Source organism: Hyperoodon ampullatus (assembly GCF_949752795.1).
Source record: "Hyperoodon ampullatus genome assembly, chromosome: 3".
Classification (NCBI taxonomy): Eukaryota; Metazoa; Chordata; class Mammalia; order Artiodactyla; family Ziphiidae; genus Hyperoodon; species Hyperoodon ampullatus.
In genome coordinates, this window is record NC_136916.1 from 103,519,208 (window position 1) to 103,533,414 (window position 14,207).

The window sequence follows — 14,207 nt, forward strand, 5'->3', positions numbered from 1 at the left end:
ATCACATATAATTTGTATGCACATATTATATCTCTGGAAGGAAAGATAAGTCATGGTAACAGTGGTTACCTCTGGAAAAGGGGGATTAGGAGATTGGAGGTCAGAGATGGGAGGGGAAACCTATCTTTTACCATTTACACTTTTGTACCCACTGAAGCTTTTTATCATGTACATAGATCTTTAATGTAGAAAAGAAAATTTTTTATTTTATTTTTAAAAGTTAGAATTTGTCAATGGACAGTTGGTTAAATAAATTATAGTACATCCATTAAGTGGGATAATGTACAGTCATTAAAATGAAAAAAAGATAGATGTGATCCAAAAGATGTACTGATCCAAAGGTGTCCATGATGATAAGTAAAAAACAAAATTTAGAGTGTAAACATTAAAAATCCACCCATTAGAAAAAAATGTGTTTAAATATTTGTTAGCATGTATATGCATAGGGAAAAGCTGTCAAAATACACCTGTTAGCATTGATTACCCTGGCAAGATGGAATTAGAAGAAACTTTCGCTTTCTAAGTTATATATTTTGACATTGCTTGAACTTTTACAAGGAGCATATTACTTTATAATCAGAAAAAAAGATAATTTAAAACATTTGGGACAATGCAAATAGCCCCAAAATGGAGGGAGGGTCATCACATTCAGCAGCTGGGGCAACTTTTAAACCCTCTAGATGAAAACTAGGTACTCATGGGGAGTGTGTGCATTAAGTCAGGGAGAAGTGCTGTAATACAGCCTTGGCTCACAACAGTGCCTCAATAATGTTTAATAACTGAATTTATAATTAAACTCAATAAAGTTGGACTATAAAGTAGATACAACTTGTCTTTTTCCCAAGTGAATGACAAAATAGGTACTTATCACCAGGAGCTTTAAAAACAGAGGGTCTGACCTCAAGGCCATAGTCTAAATAACTTAACATCACCTGTTTTCCCCTCTTCCCTGCTTTCCAACAATCTGATTCTTTTCGTTTGCCCTTTTTAAAAAATTGCCCATTAGAACCACAAGAGGGCAGCAGCCTCATGTACAAGAAAGGCTCTCAGGCATTGGTAATCATAAAAAGCAAAGGGAGGAGATGCCTTTATAAAAAGTGTTATCAAAGCTTTAGAGTTGGGGTTTCCCTGGTGGCGCAGTGGTTGAGCGTCAGCCTGCCAATTCAGGGGACACAGGTTCGTGCCCCGGTCCGGGAAGATCCCACACACCGCGAGGTGGCTGGGCCCGTGAGCCATGGCCGCTGAGCCTGCGCCATTGGCCGCTGAGCCTGCGCGTCCGGAGCCTGTGCTCCGCAACGGGAGAGGCCACAACAGTGAGAGGCCCACGTACCAAAAAAAAAAAAAAAAAAAGCTTTAGAGATTTCAGCATCTTGCTCTGAATAGGTGTGGGACTACATTTAATGTTCTGTTAGAAATTATAAACAATGAGTGGAAAAGAAATCCTCGTGAGTGGAGCTAATGTATTTCCCTCTCTTCCAGAAGCTGGCCAGAAGAATTGAGATAGAAAAGAGAACAGTCTAGAACCTAAGACTTACTCCTAATGTAAACTCTTGCACCAGGATGGAAGGGGAATCTTACCACAATGCTACTACCGTCAACGGCACCCCAGTGAATCACCAGCCTTTGGAACGCCACAGGTTGTGGGAAGTCGTCACCATCGCAGCTGTGACAGCCGTGGTGAGCCTGATCACCATCGTGGGCAACGTCTTAGTCATGATCTCTTTCAAAGTCAACAGCCAGCTGAAGACAGTTAACAACTATTACCTGCTCAGCTTAGCCTGTGCAGATCTCATCATTGGGATCTTCTCCATGAACCTCTACACTACCTACATCCTCATGGGACACTGGGCTCTCGGGAGTCTGGCTTGTGACCTTTGGCTTGCACTGGACTACGTGGCCAGCAATGCTTCTGTCATGAACCTTCTGGTGATCAGTTTTGACCGATACTTTTCTATCACAAGACCCCTGACGTATCGGGCCAAGCGTACCCCAAAGAGGGCTGGCATCATGATTGGCTTGGCCTGGCTGATCTCCTTCATCCTCTGGGCCCCAGCGATCCTCTGCTGGCAGTACTTGGTTGGGGAGCGGACGGTGCCACCAGATGAGTGCCAGATCCAGTTCCTCTCGGAGCCCACCATCACTTTTGGCACTGCCATCGCTGCATTCTACATCCCTGTTTCTGTGATGACAATCCTCTACTGCCGAATCTACCGGGAAACAGAGAAGCGAACCAAGGACCTGGCCGACCTCCAGGGCTCTGACTGCGTGGCTGAAACTGAGAAGAGAAAGCCAGCTCACGAGGCTCTGCTCACGTCCTGCTTTAGCTGCCCCCAGCTCACACTGGCCCAGAGGGAAAGGAACCAAGCCTCCTGGCCATCCTCCTGCAGGAGCACCTCCGTCACTGGGAAGCCATCCCGAGCCACTGGCCCGAGCACTGAGTGGGGCAAAACAGAGCAGCTAACCACCTGTAGCAGCTACCCCTCCTCAGAAGATGAGGACAAGCCCACCACTGACCCTGTCTTTCAAGTGGTCTACAAGAGTCAGGCCAAGGAAAGCCCAAGGGAAGAATTCAGTGCTGAAGAGGCCAAGGAAACTTTTGTGAACGCTCAAACTGAAAAAGATGACTATGACACCCCAAAATACTTCCTGTCTCCAGCTGTTGCTCATCGACCCAAGAGTCAGAAGTGCATGGCCTATAAGTTCCGACTGGTGGTGAAAGCTGATGGGACCCAGGACACCAACAACGGCTGTCGCAAGGTGAAAATCATGCCCTGCTCTTTCCCGGTGTCCAAGGACCCTTCGACGAAAGGCCTTGATGCCAACCTCAGCCATCAGATGACCAAACGAAAGAGGATGGTCCTCGTCAAAGAGAGGAAAGCAGCCCAGACCCTGAGTGCAATTCTCCTGGCTTTCATCATCACGTGGACCCCTTACAACATCATGGTCCTGGTTTCCACCTTCTGCGACAAGTGTGTCCCAGTCACCCTGTGGCACTTGGGCTACTGGCTGTGCTACGTCAATAGCACTGTCAACCCCATTTGCTATGCCCTCTGCAACAGAACCTTCAGGAAGACCTTTAAGATGCTGCTTCTCTGCCGATGGAAAAAGAAAAAAGTGGAGGAGAAATTGTACTGGCAGGGGAACAGCAAGCTCCCCTGAAAAGTAACGACTCCCCTCAAAAGAATGACCATGGTCAAGGTCCTCTGAGGACGGGTGAGCTGATTCTGGTTTACTTTTCAAAAAGACCTTTTGAGTCCCTGAGGACCTGGAAAGGCTCGAGGTCTGTCGCCAAAAGGAAAGAGTCACAGCTGCCACAGTTGCTGCCGTATTGAATGATTCTTATCCATGACCAGGGTTGTCTGATGCTGCTGGAGTGTTTGCCACCAAAGTAAAGAGACAGACTCATAACCCTTCACAGGAGGAGGAGCACTTGGTCACAGTGAACAATAGCTGAGGGAGCTCCTGTCCAACCTTCTGTGGGCAACAGCAGGACTGGTGGAAACCTGTCACAGAGTTTTGTGCAGTATGTATGTGTCTGTGAAGTTGTCTCATTTCAGTGAGAACCAGGAGAATGTAAGTCAGTGTCACCTGTTAACAAGAGTGATATTCAACTGGCTTCTAAGATTCTATTTCTTTATAAACTGATCAGTATTTATTATGCAGCTATTATGTGTTCTGTACTGTGGTATGTTTTCCTGTCCCTACATCTGAGCAAAGCTCTTGCTCTTCCTTTTCACAACTGATGCCAATTCCTGGTACCCACTAAGGCCAGGCTGGTCCCCACAGAACCACCCTTCCTCTCAGAGTCCTGGGTCTGAAAGGACACTGGAACCTGATCACACCCAGTCCTACAGAGAAGCCTCTATTCTGCTAATAAAGGTGATCAGGTCTCCACAGTCAGTTATATTGTTTTTACCAGTGGGGATTTTTTTCCTTTTATGTAAATACATATTAAGTGTTGTAGTTTGTGCCCTTTGAACCCAGTTATTTATGCTCTGTCCTTAGGATGACTAATTGTATGACAGCTCTTCACTGGGTAGAGACCTTCTCCAGTCTGTTTAATCATGGTTCTCTTAAATTATTTTCAGAGGTCTTACTTTCTAATCTCTTCACAAGGCAAACCTGAGGCAAAATGTGCAAAACAAATTTGGTTTCACTCCATGCTTTTGAACTTCTTCCAGGCCCTTTTGCAGGCCCTCATCCAGACCCTCAATTCACACCCAGGCACAAGCAGGTCACTGTGCTGTCTCAAGCCAGAAATGCTATTTAGAGGGACAGCAGGGGAAAGGTTCTTTAAAAAAAAAAAAATAGGTCCTCCAAATCATGGCTCAGAAATGACTTACTGGACTTCCCTGGTGGCGCGGTGGTTAAGAATCCGCCTACCAATGCAGGGGACACGGGTTCGAGTCCTGGTCTGGGAAGATCCCACATGCCGCGGAGCAACTAAGCCCGTGCGCCACAACCACTGAGCCTGCGCCCTAGAGTCCGCAAGCCACAACTACTAAGCCCGCGCACCTAGAGCCCGTGCTCCACAACAAGAGAAACCACCATAATGAGAAGCCTGCGCACCGCAACGAAGAGTAGCACCAGCTCACCGCAACTAGAGAAAGCCTGCGCACAGCAACGAAGACCCAACACAGCCATAAATAAATAAATAAATAAATAAATAAATTTATTTAAAAAAAGAAAGAAATGACTTACTTAGTCATTCCTCTCCAAATTCACAAAAATGAGAAGCCCAGAAAAATACAGTTGAGGTCCAGTAATGCTGGCTATGGTCATTAAAAATGACCATGTTTTCTTTAAAAACAAAATGTAGGCCATAATAATGTATAAAAATAAAAGTTATCAACATACATTTAAATATCAGGATTATCCAAAAACCAAATTTTAATTGAAATCTCTGTGTATATAAACAAACCAAATCTAAGAGGTTTCTTTGATAATTCTGAAAATAAACCAATGTGCAAGAAATCAAAACAATACAATAATGCATAAAATTAATGAACAGTCCACAAAGAAAGCAGCACTATAGCATACAACAAGGATTTTAAAGATGAAACACTCCTGTCAGACAGAAACTCATTATTTAATCTGTTAATTACATCTGCAGTTGTATATAAAAATCTCTGGACGGGCTTCCCTGGTGGCGCAGTGGTTGGGAGTCTGCCTGCCGATGCAGGGGACACGGGTTTGTGCCCCAATCCAGGAAGATCCCACATGCCGTGGAGCAGCTGGGCCCGTGAGCCATGGCCGCTGAGCCTGCGCATATGGAGCCTGTGCTCCGCAATGGGAGAGGCCACAGCAGTGAGACGCCCGCATACAGCAAAAAAAAAAAAAAAAAAAAAAATCTCTGGACTTCTTTTCACCTAATGTGGGCCAGTTCTTTTTCAGCCTCATTTGCTAAAGGGATGTAAAAATAGCTGGTTTAGTTGTCCTGGGAATTTGGTATGTACTTGAGTATAGGAGAGTTTCAAGCTTTCCACTGAAGAGTGAATTGGCCTCTTCTACAGAGTACCAAGGACGCTTCAGGGAAGTGGAAACCCAGGCCTCTCCAGCCCTGTAGGGACTTGATGTTGAGATGGAACATCTTTGAAGCAATGTAGCTGCTGAGGCTTTATGAAGGGCAGGTTGACACCCACCAAGAATTTGGTAGAGAATATTAACTGGCTCAATTCTCCAAGACAGAGACTCCCAGGTCTACAAGATGCCAGCAGGATGTGGCTTCATGAGCTCTGGATAAACAGTTGATTCTTTTAGTTAGTTTAAGGCTTTGATAAAAGTGAAAATCCCTCCAAGAGAGTAGCACTTTGAGCTCACTCACTGTTCACAGTAGAGAGAGATACAACCTAATTCAAACAAAAGAACACAGAACTGAGGGGGTGGGCTGGTGGAGGCACACTTTTCTCACTCCACAACTGCCTAGAACTAAGCCTTTTTTTTGTCTTTTGTGAAATTAATTGAGAGGCCTATGCCTCCTACATCACGGGCTTTGGGAGGCAACCAGTTATGCAGACTACCTATGCCCCTTGACAAAGACAAAAAGAATGCCCCAAACTACTAGGGGAAACTAGACTTCTTTAGAATAGGGTCTCTGGTGGGGTCCTCAGAATGAACAGATCCAACTGTAAACTACAGGGACCTGATGGGTGGATGGGTAGGGTGTGGACTGACTTTGGATCTTAGGCCTTCTTATACCCCATCTCCAAAGCTCTGTTTGTGGTACACTATGTGCAGCTTTGATTAGTTGCCTGTTGGATACTGCTATGTTGCTAATACTGTGGTTTGTTTCTCCTTGCTGTGAATTTGATGGCTTGTCGAGGAATCTGTTTTCAGTACAATTTTTGGTTAAAGCATTTTGTCAGTATTCCTGGTCTCTGCTTTGCTCCTTTGGTGAATGTCTTTTGAGGGTGATGCTGATGTTTGGCTCTTTGTCATTGTGAAATCTGTACCTAATCTCTGGAGAGAAAAATCCCACTGTCTACTGTAAATACTGGAATCACAGCAAAGGATGTGGGGACTGGACTGCTTTTCTGTATCATACTAGCATTGTTCTAGATATTAAAGAAATTTAACCACACAGTAGTCCAACGCAAAGTGTTTAAATAAGAAAATGGTCTCGGGCTTCCCTGGTGGCACAGTGGTTAAGCATCTGCCTGCCAATGCAGGGGACACGGGTTTGAGCCCTGGTCCAGGAAGATCCCACGTGCCATGGAGCAACAAAGCCCGTGTGCCACAACTACTGAGCCTGTGCTCTAGAGCCTGCAAGCCACAACTACTGAGCCCATGTGCCACAACTACTGAAGCCTGCACGCCTAGAGCCCGTGCTCTTGCAACAAGAGAAGCCACCTCAATGAGAAGCCCACGCACCGCAACCAAGAGTAGCCCCCGCTCACCGCAACTAGAGAAAGGCTCCATGCGGCAACGAGGACCCAATGCAGCCAAAAATAAATAAATAAAATAAATTTGAAAAAAAAAAAGAAAGAAAATGGTCTCAGTGAGCTTGACAGATCCATCTGTGTTAGAGACTCCACACACATTCGCGTTGCCTGGCCTTTTAAGGGGGTAGGGGTTGATATACAATGTAGATACATGTCCCTCTTGCCACCTTTGTGATTTTCCCCTTTCCTCTCAGTTACCAAATGACCAAATTAAGATGAAATAATGATGACAAGATTCCTGTGACTAAAGTGATCCCATCACCCTCCAGGACGAGGGAGGTGAGGCAGACCTCAAACCAGGGTACATTAGCCAATACAGACCCTGCAACAAACCAGAACAGCAGCATTTCTTCTCCAACTGCTCAAAGAGCTGGTGCCCCAGTCATTTCATTCCCATTGTAAGTGATACTAATTCCCATCTCCCCCCACTCATATCACCAGTAAAGTTTGAAATTATATAATTCTTTCCAATAAGAGCCCCAGATTGAGAGTGAGAGGAGGAAGGGAAATACGTTTTTTAAGCATCCAGAAAGGAACCAGAAGAAAAATTATTTAAAACATACAACTTTTTTTGGGGGGGAGGATAATTTTAAACTTAGAAAAAAAGCTACAATAATAGTACAGAGAACTCTGATATCCTTCTCCCACATTCCCCAGTTGTTAACATTTTGCCACATTTGTGCTATGTGTGTGTGTACACATTTTTTTTTTCTCAACCATTTGGAGTAAGTTGCAGACATCACATCCGCTGACCTCTAAATACTCCAGTGGGTATTTCTTAAGAACAAGGAAATTATCTTATATTACCACAATACAAATACAAAATCAGGAAATTCAACATTGCAGTAATATTATTATGTGAAACGTAATTATGTAATACAGTCCATACTCAATTTTACCAGTTGTTCAAACAATGTTCATTATAAGAATTTATTTTCCAGTTAGGATCTAATCTAGGACCACACACTGCATTTAGTTGTCATGTCTCTTGGACTCTTTTAATTTGGAAGAGGTCTTCAGCTTTCCTTTGTCTTTTATGATATGGTCATTTCTTTAGAGTACATTCAATCCAGTTTTTAAAAAAGAATTTCCGGGGACTTCCCTTTTGCTCCAGTGGTAAAGAATCTGCCTTCCAATGCAGGGGATGCAGGTTCGATCCCTGGTTGGGGAGCTAGGTTCCCACATGCCGCAGGGCAGCTAAGCCCTCGCACCACAACTACTGAGCTCCCGTGCTGCAAACTACAGAGCCCACGTGCTCTGGAGCCCACATGCCGCAACTACAGAGCTCAAGCGCCCTTGAGCACGCACGCCACAACTAAAGAAGAGAAAAAAACCCGCACGCCACAACTAGAGAGAAGCCCGTGCGCCACAACAAAGATCCCGCATGCCGCAACTAAGACCTGACACAGCCCCCCCAAAATTAATTAATTAATTAATTAAAGGGTTCGTTTAAAAAAAAAAAGAATTTCCATCCGTTTGCGGTTGTCTGATGTTTCACATCAGATTCGGTTTAATTTGTTTGTTTTGATTTGGGCAGGAATGTCATGAATGTGATATTGTGTCCTCAGTGCATCACATTAGCAAGACATGATGTTTTATCCCAGTAGTGGTGACACTAACATGGATCACTTGGTTAAAGTGTACCTCCCATCCACCCCACCACGTTTCTCCACTATAAATTTACTATTTCTCCCTCTGCAACCAATAATTTTGAGAAAGAGATTTTAAGCCTCTATAAATGTCCTATGGGTCATCAGGTTTTCACTCAGTAATTGTAGCATCTCTTTATTATTCTCATCAAGTTATTCCTATGATGATTGCCAAGTGGTTGGCATTCCACTGTAAGGAAGACTTGTTCCCTCTTTATTATCTATTTATTTACTTATTTATTACTATTATAGACTAACAAACTCATAATAATTGGTTAAAACCCATTACTGTCATTATTTCAATGTTAAAATTGTCACAAATTTAAGCAGTAAGAGCCCCTTCAAGATGATTCCTGTGACCCTTTGACATAGTTCAAACATTTTTTGAGCACTCCCTTACTTTCTGGAACAAGAAGATATTCCAGGCTCATCTTCACTCTCCCCACCCCAACCCAAGAATCAGCCATTTCTTCAAGGAGCCCTGGTTTCATTAAATAGAGAATGGTACCTGACTCAGTTCTAGAATCAGGAGGGAAGGCAAAGCTTGTTTTTCTTCCATTAACATATTATCTCAAAGGTTTTGGGTACCTGAGGTTTCTACTAAAGACTCTAGGCTTTGGGGCAGTGATTTTCATATACCACAGTTAGTTTAGAGACTGGTTATCAGTAAGCAGTCACGCCAGGTGACCGTGGAACGCCATACACAGGATTTTCCCTTACCGTTTGTCCTGGGAGGAGCGAGGTGTGTCCTCGAGAAGATAAGGCGAATTCAGGCCTGCAAGGCCTCCAGGCGGCCTCTGCCTACCTGTCCAGGCCTTCTCCTCTCCCCTCTTCCAGAAGTGGTGCAGCTATATGGCTCTCTCAGTTCCTTCAGGGGCCGACCTCCCTCCCACCTCAGCTCACACTGAGAAGCCCCTCACTCTCATCCCTTCTCAGCCTCAGCCTAGTTTATTCCTATGTAGTCTTTCATCTTACCTCACAGGTCACTTTCTCAGCAAAGTGGTCCTGCATTGGCCCTCTACCCTCTCATCCAGATTCCCATGTTATGAGCTTTTATAGCACCCAGGACTTTTCCGTGGAGCACCTATCAAGGTTTTCATTACATATATTTATGTGTTTGGTTATTCATGTCTATTTCTCCCACTAAACTCTAAGCTCTGAAGCCAGAGTTCATGCTATTTTGCTCATCATTGTGTCCCCTCACCTAATAGCCTTTGGCACATTCAAGAGTATAGGTGGGGCTTCCCTGGTGGCACAGTGGTTGAGAGTCCACCTGCCGATGCAGGGGACACGGGTTCGTGCCCCGGTTACCAGCAGGTGAGCTTGGGAAAATTTTAACCTCTGTTTCCTCATCTGAAAAGTAAGAATATTAATAATTATGAACTTTCACTGAGCACTTATATGAATAAGGTTAGTATCAATATTAAGTGGGATAATACATGTAAAGTGTTCTAAACAGTTCTACTTATGAAGTAGGTATTTCCCCCATTTTACAGATGAACCTTTGATCCATTTTACTCATGATGAAACTGAGGCTCAGAAAGGTTTCTTTCCCAAGATCATACAATTAGTAAGTGACGGAGCCAGGACATGTATTCACCCAATTTCTCCCTTAACTTAGAAAGTTCCTTCTGACCCATTCATTCAAGATGGATATGGAGGCAACACAGCCAATTTTGCATTGACTGAGGGAAAAAGAGAAGGCTTTCAGCAGGTTGGAGATCATTTTGGGCAGTTCTGGATAAGTGCATAAGTTAGGACACTGGGTTCAAGTCATAGACACCTACTGGAACTAGCTTAAGTAAAACACATAAACACTATACTAGAGGATATACCAGTGCTCCGTGGAACGCAAGGGCAAGAACGCAGCGACCTCAGGAAAGGATTTGAACGAAGGTACAGCTCTCAGATTTCATCTTCCACTTCAGCTTGGAACCTGTTTTCTCCTTTTCTGTAGTGTACATGGTAGAATAAAGAGCCATGAGCATCTTGCAAGTTTATAGGTTGCAATCTACTCGTTTAGTCCCTGAGTTTTCATTTTAAATTCCCCAGGAACAGCCTTTGGCCTAACCTGGATGAGATGCCCATAAAAGCAGAGCCGCACAGCACAAATACGGTTGCTGGGACAACACCTTTGCACCCCCTTCTCAGGGGAGAACCAGTTACAGGGGTAAGCTGGGTGACAGCTCAAGAGATGTACATTAAAGGAAGGAAGGCTCTCAATGTCAGAGTTTAGATTTTCCTCTGCCCTTCCCCACTTTCCAGTTTTGTTAATATATCTCATTTTCTCCTCCATAAAGTATCGATCCTACCATTCCTCACATTCTGGGAATAAAATAATTTACTTTTGGGGATAGAAAGAAATTTGAGAGACCATCAGGTAGGTGCATATATAAACCTCCTAAGAGGTGACTTTTGACCAATTTTTTAACAACGCCAAGAAAAGTAAATCTCACGGTCACTGGCACCTCACAATTTTGTTTACTATGCCAAGAAATTCCTCTTCACAAGAAACTAATTCCTTCTGCTGTATTTAAGTCCATTTCCTTTCTCAGACTTCACAGAGTGGTACACAGCTCATCAGAATTTGCTTTAAAGGGATTATCAAGCCTTTGAAAAATCCCCTCGGCATTCTCTTTACCAAACTAAAAATTACAGCCACTTTAATCCTTCTTAAAGTATATCTAGTTAATATAGTCATGAGGTCAGTAGAATCATTTGTATAGAAAAGTATGAATATTAATCGCTGGCAGCTTTTCTCTAGACCTGCTCTGTATATCTTATTATAGAGGCTAAAACTGAACACAGTACTCTCCAAATCAGGATAAATGATAAGTAAGGGGCTAGGCTGGAGATGGTGGGGGAAGGGATTCAAGAGGCTTTCACTGAATCCCTGCACGAATTGCAGCTGAACCTCCATGGACTTGAAAGGTTGTCCAGCAGCTACTTGCTCCACCAGTCTCTGCCATACTCTCTTTGTGGGCCAGATTCCTTAGACTGTTGATTCTGCTTACCTGTGGCTCAGGATCAACATACCGCCTTCTCTGATACAGTACCACCCAACTGACTGGCTCAAGTCCCACCCTCAGTCCAACCAGCTGTGGATGGAAAGGCAGGTCCATCCAGGCCTGTGAAGAGACAAGTACAAAATGAAAATTTTCTTTCTTGTGTATAATGCACAAGATACCATGACAGCAATGACTGCAAGGAAGCTTTTCTTACATATCTTCTCATGGTCCCTTATGAATCACCTCGTAACACGTTTAGAATGATTCCATTTCTTAATCTTCGTGCCAAATTTTCATGATCACTTAATTCTGAAGATTTTCTAATTTTTTTTACTACAGTTATTTAGAAATATGCTTTAAAATATCCAAATATATGTAGTAGGAGCGGGATTACTTCTAGTGGGATTACTTTATATATACATATATACATATTTTCCATATGTATGTGGAAAATTTTGTTTCAACATTACCTAAGGAGGTACAGATACAAATCTTCAGTCATTACTAGTTCATGAAATTTTAGTGGAATTAAATGCCTTGTCAAAGTTTTCTATTGGAAATGCTGTGCCCAGATAGTTTTTATGGCTCTACCCATTCCTCCTGTTTACCACTTGACATTATTAATTTACTCCTCCCTCTTCTCAGGTTTGACCAGGCTGGCTCAATGCTATCAGACGGAAGCCGTTGTGAAAGGCTTCAATCCCCTATGCTCCCATGATAAAGCTGTGTTACTGTGGGAAAGGAGATAAGCTAATACATGGTGCTATTTGGGGTAGGAGGGATTTTTATCTAAAATAGCTATTTTAGTATTTCATCATCTTTTTTTCAGGAATATTAAAACAATGTTCATAATTTATAGGCAACATCTGAATTTTGCAAAACCTACCCTCAAGTTCTCCTAAATAATTATAAACACTTGTACCAACTGGATATTCTCATATACTTTTCAAATTAAAAAATAATTGACTCTGATGACAATAATCATACCTAAAATGCTAAAAGGAGAGCACAACTAGGTCCTGTCTCAACATACTCTTTGAACAACACTAAAGGACTGGGTCGCTAGCTTCTATTATGTTCCCTAAGGTTAGTGCTTAGCAGAATTTTGGTTGGGTTAAAATACAAAATGCATATGTAAACCACCCTAAAAGGTGAACTTTTTGTCCAACTTTTAAAGAACTGATTGTAACCATGCAAAAACATGACTAGATGTGACCTGGAAGGCAATTCTAAAAAATGAAAATAGTTGTTTTAGTTTTTTCTTTAGGATATTTAATTAAAATATTTTCAATAGATTTTTTTAGTTGAACACTAAAAAAAAAAACCCAAACTTTCTGAAAGTTTGAGTAACTACTTAAATGAAAAAGGTCTTCTTTATCACTGACCTCATCAGGACCTCGAAACTCTTCCAGCTACTGAAAAGTATGCTGAATGGTTGCTTCCTCTCTCTCATCAGAGGGAACATAAGAAAAAAAATGATAACAGACTTTACTACTCTGGGCATGTTAGGCAAAATGCCCATTTTTTTCAAAATGTTAACCAGACTCGAGATGAGTCCTGAGGTTTTGACTCCTAAAAAAATGCTTGGAAACTTGGGAGCTATGGGATCCATCCCAGGCACTCATGGCTTCCTGGCAAGAATGGGCCACAAAGATCTGTTTTGCACAAAGTTACTACTCAGGTTTAATTTAGCAGAACTGAAAAAATTTTAACCACAAAGCTTACATTTAAAAAGAGATACATGTAAACAGAATCTAAGAAATACCCTAAGGAAGAGCAAAACACTTTGTCTCCGAGAGAGGAATAGCAGAAAGAACCCAAGGAAGTTAAAAAAGTTGGCACCAATCATACAGTTCTCAAGGGTAGGAAATAATAGTATTGGGTTAAAATTATATTGGAATTTTGGATCTGAAAACGAATTTACAGGTCTAATCCAAATCCCTCAATTTATAGACGATGAAACTTGAGGCCCATTTATTCATTCAACAAACATTTATTATGTGCCTACATGCTCAATGCTGGAAATACAACAATGAACAAGACAAGACATGGTCCAAAGAAGGAATGTGACTTGCCCAAATTCACAAAGCAAGTTAGCAACTAAACGGGCTCTTTGCACTCAACTCCAAATTGTCTAATAATATACAATCTTTTCTGCACCTGAAAATACACTAAGCATTTGATGGAGCTGTGCAAAGATTTTCATATACAATTGATGTAATAACATTCTGTAATAAGGTATAAATATATATTATATTGAGTGTTAAAATCTACATAAAATAACAAGTTTTTTAACTAGCAAATGAAATGGTAATTTCCTTGGAAGTGCTAATTTCTAGCTTATTAGGTATTCCATGTGCGAATTTTGACAACCCAAATTTTGAAATTTTTGAATATGATTTCTGATTGTACAACTATGACTCTTACTATATTCTGGCTCCTTTGAATTCCAACTTTCATGCAATCTGTGTTCTAATATTTTAGTTATTTTCAGTAAATAACTATTTTAAAAGATTCTAACCATTAACCAGTTTACCCACCTTATTCATTCATAGCTTAACCAGCATGGTAACTTTAGTGTATGTAATATAATCAGAGATACAGCTTTT

At 42.1% G+C, this 14,207-nt stretch overlaps 1 protein-coding gene across 1 annotated transcript; it reads left to right on the forward strand.

Moving 5' to 3' along the window:
- Positions 1–1,560: 1,560 nt before the first annotated feature.
- CHRM5 (cholinergic receptor muscarinic 5) lies at positions 1,561–3,159 on the forward strand (the record flags this gene model as incomplete). Its single annotated transcript, XM_079700645.1, has 1 exon — positions 1,561–3,159. The coding sequence occupies one exon, from the start codon at positions 1,561–1,563 to the stop codon at positions 3,157–3,159; it is 1,599 nt and encodes a 532-aa protein (XP_079556771.1).
- Positions 3,160–14,207: the final 11,048 nt, after the last annotated feature.